This window comes from Arachis stenosperma, chromosome 2 (genome assembly GCF_014773155.1).
Source record: "Arachis stenosperma cultivar V10309 chromosome 2, arast.V10309.gnm1.PFL2, whole genome shotgun sequence".
NCBI classification, from domain to species: Eukaryota; Viridiplantae; Streptophyta; class Magnoliopsida; order Fabales; family Fabaceae; genus Arachis; species Arachis stenosperma.
In genome coordinates, this window is record NC_080378.1 from 62,531,363 (window position 1) to 62,537,938 (window position 6,576).

Here is a 6,576-nt window from a genome sequence, read left to right on the forward strand (position 1 = left end):
CAAGCCGGAAGCATGCCCAGTGGCTCAACGAAGAAGAAAGATGTCGGCGGAAAGAACAGAGGAGGTAGCCAAGCAAACGGCCGGCCTCCTAGAAGCAGGCTTCATACGAGAAGTGGACTACTCGACGTGGCTCTCAAATGTGGTATTGGTGAAAAAACACAATGGCAGATGGAGAATGTGCGTGGACTACTCTGACCTTAACAAAGCATGCCCCAAAGATTGCTTCCCTCTCCCCAACATAGATGCACTCGTCGACGCTGCGGCGGGGTACCGGTATCTGAGTTTCATGGACGCCTACTCCGGTTACAATCAGATACCGATGCACCGACCAGACGAAGACAAAACGGCGTTCATAACGCCAGGAGGAACTTTCTGCTACAAGGTAATGCCGTTTGGCTTGAAAAATGCAGGGGCGACATATCAAAGGCTGATGAACAGGATATTCCGCGACCTCATAGGGAAAACGGTCGAAGTTTACGTGGACGACATCCTGGCAAAAACGACACGACCTGACGACCTCCTAAACGACCTGGCAAGTGTGTTTGCGTCCCTCCGTCAACATGGTATGAGGCTGAACCCCCTCAAGTGCGCCTTCGCCATGGAAGCCGGCAAGTTCCTAGGATTTATGATAACTCAGAGAGGGGTAGAAGCCAACCCGGAGAAATGCCAGGCAATACTTCAGATGAAGAGCCCGGGCTGTGTCAAGGACGTCCAGAGGTTGGCAGGGCGATTGACATCGCTTTCCCGATTTCTCGGGGCCTCGGCGACAAAGGCCCTGCCATTCTTCAACCTCATGAAGAAAGGGATGGCGTTTGAGTGGACACCCGCGTGCGAAGAAGCCTTTCAACACTTCAAGGAAATCCTAGCGGCACCTCCCGTTCTCGGGAAGCCAAGGGACGGGGAACCACTGTACCTATACCTCGCTATAACAAGCGAAGCCCTGGCCGCAGTACTAGTGCGGGAGGACGGGAGGACCCAACAACCAGTCTACTTCATAAGCAGGGCCCTACAAGGAGCAGAGTTAAGATATAGCAAGTTGGAAAAGCTAGCCTTAGCACTCCTAACTTCCTCGAGAAGGTTAAAACAGTACTTCCAGAGTCACCAAGTGGTCGTCAGAACGGACCAAGGGATCCGACAAGTTCTCCAAAAACCCGACCTGGCGGGAAGAATGATGACTTGGTCCATCGAACTCTCTCAATATGACATACGGTATGAGCCCCGGCAAGCCATCAAGGCGCAGGCGATGGCGGATTTTTTGGTTGAAGTAACAGGAGACCCAGGCGAAGACATAGGTACACGGTGGAAGCTCCATGTGGACGGAGCCTCCAACCAGACCTTCGGAGGAGCCGGGATCATCCTAGAAAGTCCAAACGGGGTCGTATACGAACAGTCGGTCAGATTCGAGTTTCCCATCTCGAACAACCAAGCAGAATACGAAGCCCTCATAGGAGGCTTGACCCTAGCAGCAGAGGTCGGCGCAAAAAGGCTGGAAGTATGCAGCGATTCCCAAGTCGTCACTTCCCAGGTAAACGGCAGCTATCAAGCCAAGGACCCCTTGTTGCAGAAGTACTTGGAAAAGGTCAAAAGCATGAACCAAAAGTTCGACGAGGTCACGGTCCAGCATGTACCCAGGGAAAGGAACACACGAGCAGACCTCCTATCAAAATTAGCCAGCACGAAGCCAGGGGAGGGAAACCGGTCTCTCATCCAAGGCATGACAAGGGAACCCGCAATTGCACTACACATAACAACCCTAAGTTCTTCATGGCTAGACCCCATCACCAACTACCTAGAGCACGGCCAAGTCCCTGATGACGAGAAGGATGCGGTGAAACTAAGGAGAGAAGCGGCCAAATACGCCGTCATCCAAGGACAGCTGTTCAGAAAAGGGCTCAGCCAACCCCTACTGAAGTGCCTACACCCCGACCAAACGGACTACGTCCTCAGGGAAGTCCACGAGGGTTGCTGTGGGCACCACATCGGAGGAAAAGCCCTAGCAAGGAAGTTGATCCGAGCTGGGTACTACTGGCCGTCGATGATGGCAGATTCCAAAGAGTTTGTCAAAAAGTGCATAAAGTGCCAACAGAACGCCAACTTTGCCAAGGCACCGGCAAGCGAGTTGAGCTTGCTGACGACTTCCCGGCCGTTCGCACAGTGGGGAATCGACCTCTTAGGGCCCTTCCCTGTCGGCCCTGGGCAGGTCAAATATCTCATAGTGGCAATCGATTACTATACCAAATGGATAGAAGCCGAACCATTGGCTAGCATATCCTCTGCCAATTGCAGAAAATTCATGTGGAGGCAGGTGATAACACAGTTCGGGATACCAGAAGTCGTCATCTCGGACAACGGCACCCAATTTGCCGACAAAAAGTTCACAGAATTTCTCAACGGCCTAGGTATAAGGCAAAGGTTCTCTTCGGTAGAACACCCTCGGACGAACGGACAAGTGGAGTCCGCCAACAAGGTTATCCTTTCAGGGCTAAAGAAGAGGTTGGACAACAAAAAGGGTGCTTGGGCCGACGAGCTGGCATCGGTCCTTTGGTCTTATCGAACAACCGAGCAATCCTCCACCAAGGAAACCCCTTTCCGATTAACGTACGGGGTGGATGCGGTAATACCCGTGGAGATCGGAGAACCGAGCCCACGATTGCTTTTAAAAGGAGTAGAGGAAACTGTAGAAAAGGACCTGATAGATGAAGCCCGGGAAATGGCCCATTTGACGGAAACAGCGCTAAAACAAAGAATAGCTCTGCGCTACGACACCAAAGTGCTCAAGAGGGACTTCGAGCCTGACGACCTCGTCCTGAGACGGAACGATATCGGCTCACCGACCCCCGGGGAAGGCAAGCTAGCGGCAAACTGGGAAGGCCCTTACAGAGTAAAAAAGGTGATGGGGAAAGGAGCCTTTAAGTTAGAAAGGCTCGATGGCAAGGAGGTCCCGAGGACATGGAATGTGGACAACCTGAGAAGATTCTATTCCTAGGAGAAGGCCCGACTAACCGACCAGGATAGCTAAGTGGCCATTTCGCAGATTTATCTTTTGAACTTCTCATAGCGACTTACCTGTCCTTTATACAGTTACCGAATAAGATATACTTGTGCAAATTTTCTCTCCTATTTTGTCACTTAATTTTCAGATAAACCACCACGTCCAACAACGGCGTACGTCCCCGGGACTGATCACCCCGGGAACCCGTCATTCATAACAACAACACAAAAGGCCATAAGCCATTGATATAAGCGAAGACGATAAACCAAAAAAAAAACGGTTAAAAGAAACGGCAACACGAGCAGACGATAAAACGGTCGTTGATAAAAAGCCAAGCTAAAACGGCTAAACACCAAAAATGTTAAATTGTTCGCAAGCCAAAAACGGCTAAAACTAAAAAAGTTTACAAGTCATAACAAGGCGGCTGCACAAAAACTATAAACAAAAAATTCACTTCTTGGGGACGTCGACAACCTTGCCATCCACAATAATCTTGCGGACCCCGATCGCCGACGTGTCGAACTCAGGAGCAACAATTTTAATTTGAGCTTTAAGGGCTTCCTCAGTACCCAAGATCGCAGCCTTCCCCTGCTTAACGACATCTTTGTACTTCGCCTTCCACGTCGCCAGCTCGGCCTCCACGGCCTGCTTCTCTTTATCAACTTCGGCCACACGTTTTTGCGCCTCACCGACCTGCTTCTCCAAAGCCATTTCACGCTCGACCAACCGCTCAACCGTCGCGTCCGACTCTTTCTGTTTCTTCTCAGCAGTTGTTGCCTTTTGCTCGGCGGCGGTAGCTTTCTGCTCGGCAGCAGTGGCCTTCTTCTCGGCAGCATCCAGCTTTTCCGAAGATTGAGTCAATTGCTCCCGGAGAGTTTCAACTTCACTTTTTAGTTCGTTGTTTGCCTTCCCGGCAGATTCCAACCTTCTGCGGAGGGACTCCATCCCGGATAGCTCAAACTCGGCTTTCCGGGCTATCACGGCACCGCGCAGAAGGGTACGGTACATCCACCTCGCCTGCCCGGCAAGGGAAGACTCGTGGAAGTACTCCTCGGTACCAGGAATCAGCTGGGAGTCTATGAAGTCGCTCGCGTCAAAATTCCTCTCCATAACAGTAAGAGCTCCCTCAGGGCTAGACGACGCCGTGGAAGTCTTCTTCCTCTTTCTCTTCAGACTGGGGATCACTTCCACCTCCTCCTCATCATCCAAATCGGGCACCGAACCCCCGGTCCCGGTCGCCTCACGGATAGGGGAAGCATGGATCGCCTTACCACTTTCGACCGCGGCACCTTGAGTCGAGGTACCAATCCCATCGGTTGTGGCCTGCTGCTCGGGAACGTCTTTGTCTTCCGAAGCATCAGGTCCCTTGGAGGCGGGTTGCTCGTCACTCTCCTCATCGTCGCCACCACCAAGAAAAGTTTGAAACAAGTCGGGAAGACCCGTCACGGACGCAGACATATCCACTGCAGGAAAACAAGGAAGGTCGGTTAGTCGTCACATAATATCAACAAGAAGGAAAAAGACAAAGGGAAAAGTAAAAAGCTTCTCACAAATATAGTTACGGCCGGACTCCCGGTCACCCATAAGGAGATGGGGATTTACCGGGTTCTTCCCAAAAACTGCGTTTAGCACCTCGGCAATCTGCTGATCTACTGCCGACATGTTCTTATAAACTACCTTAATAAAACTATTGGCTCCTGCCCCGAAGCTCCAATAAGTCGGGATGAGCCGTACCCCCTCCAGAGACAACCAAAAAGGGTGACGATCTTTGGCCGGGCGGACCTTAAAATACTTGTCCTTAAACCCATGGTAAGAATCTTCGAACAAGCCAAAAATCTTCCGACCCTGAGCAGCCCGGAAGGACATGAACCCTTTCCTATGTTTCCCCTCCTTGGAAGGGTTTGTGAGGGTGAAGAAAAAGAGGAAGACATCTACGGACACCGGCAGGTCGAGATATTCACAAACCATCTCGAAACAGCGGATCGAAGCCCAACTGTTCGGATGCAACTGCGACGGTGACACGGAAATTCGGTTTAAGAGCGCCATTTGAAAGGCTGAGAAAGGAATGCGAACTCCGACTTGAGTGAACATGGCCTTGTAGAACCAAATCCAGTCGGCGACCTGGCGGGGTTGGAAGTTGATCTCACACAACCGCTCGTGAGCAGCCGGGACGAAGGCGTCGTAATTGGCCTCCTCGTCAGTCCCGCCACACAGATACCCGGCTTGTCGGAACTCGGTGAGCTCCTCTTCGCCCATTTGGTTGGGTGAATCCCTCACATCAGAAACGACCCAAGCATATTGGTCGTACGCCGCGGGGTTAACGGATGCCCGGGAGACCGTGCGAGCCATACCTACATGGGGGTACCATCCAGTTAGTCTAAGAGATCGGTTGCTCAAGCCGAACACACACACACCACCCTCACGACTTCCCGACTAAAGCCAAACAAGACTAAATGGCAAGAAAGAACAAGGAAAAACCTACCCTGGAATGGTACTCTCCCCCCTAACACGCCTACTCGCAACTAAAAGGCTACACAGTAACTCTAAAGAACCTAGCATATAAAAATAATGCACAAAAGGGGGGGTGATTCGAAACATACCTTAATTGATTAAAAGAGGAAGAAGTTGCGAATCTCGGAGGAAGCAAGAAGGACGAACGGAGGCACCACAGCAACAACTTGAAATCTTGCAGCAGGGAGGAAGAAGGGAAAAATGGGGAGTGTGAAAAAGTGTAAAAGCACCAAAACCAACCGTTTAAAAACTGCTCCCAAAGCGCGAAACGCCTGGGGGCAGAATGGTCTTTTCAAACGGGGTTTTTTACCCCATTATGAGCATTCAATGCTCGGCGCAGGAAACGAAGCGATGAAACGGTTGTTTGAGCAACCAAGAGACGCGCGTTGGGGGCACGTCCTCCCCACGAGCGACCGACCAGACGAGATGCGAGACGACACGCCATTGGTAGCTCCCACGACCACCATTGGCGCGTGGGGGCACTGTTACGGCCCGGCCCAGAATCAGCTTTGGGCCGACCCGACCCGAGCGGTACCCGACCCGGACACGCGCCCTCCAACCGACCCGGACACGCGTCCTGTACAGCTCACACACGGCTGCAGGACAGCGTCCTTGGAAATATGGGCCTGTCCCATAAGGGGGCCCACTACTGACATGTATATAAGGGGAAGATTGGCTCTCCCCCCGAGGTACGTCACATCTTTCAACCATACACTCTGCTCGCCTGCACATTGCTGACTTGAGCGTCGGAGTGTCTTTGCAGGTGGCACCCCCCTCATCATCTCTTCAAGACAAGTGCTCGACTACTCGGCTACCCGCAAAACAACGCGACCCCAGTTAAGGCGTCCTCACCTTCACATCCTTTGTCCACCCGACCTGTTCGGAACCCGAGGAACGAACATATATATATATATATATATATATATATATATATATATATATATTCGGATGATCATAGCCGAATTCTTCTTCTGCTTGGTTTAGCAAGTCTTGAAACAAAGGTTGGTTCAAGTATGATATAGGAATTAAAAACCTCTTCATTTTATCTCCAACATAAACTGCAAGATAGCCTT

General features: G+C 51.4%; 1 protein-coding gene across 1 annotated transcript; it reads left to right on the plus strand.

Moving 5' to 3' along the window:
- Window positions 1–1,243: 1,243 nt before the first annotated feature.
- Window positions 1,244–2,986, plus strand: LOC130962933 (uncharacterized). The gene is made up of 2 exons (XM_057889089.1): window positions 1,244–2,200; window positions 2,306–2,986. The coding sequence occupies exons 1-2, from the start codon at window positions 1,244–1,246 to the stop codon at window positions 2,984–2,986; spliced, it is 1,638 nt and encodes a 545-aa protein (XP_057745072.1).
- The last annotated feature ends 3,590 nt before the right edge of the window (window positions 2,987–6,576 follow it).

Bases quoted from the DNA above. Each gene is read 5' to 3' on its own strand.
- LOC130962933 (XM_057889089.1), top strand. From the start codon at position 1,244: ATGGCGGATTTTTTGGTTGAAGTAACAGGAGACCCAGGCGAAGACATA. The intron at 2,201-2,305 runs GTCAAATATCTC...ATGTGGAGGCAG, and splicing joins TCCCTGTCGGCCCTGGGCAG to GTGATAACACAGTTCGGGAT.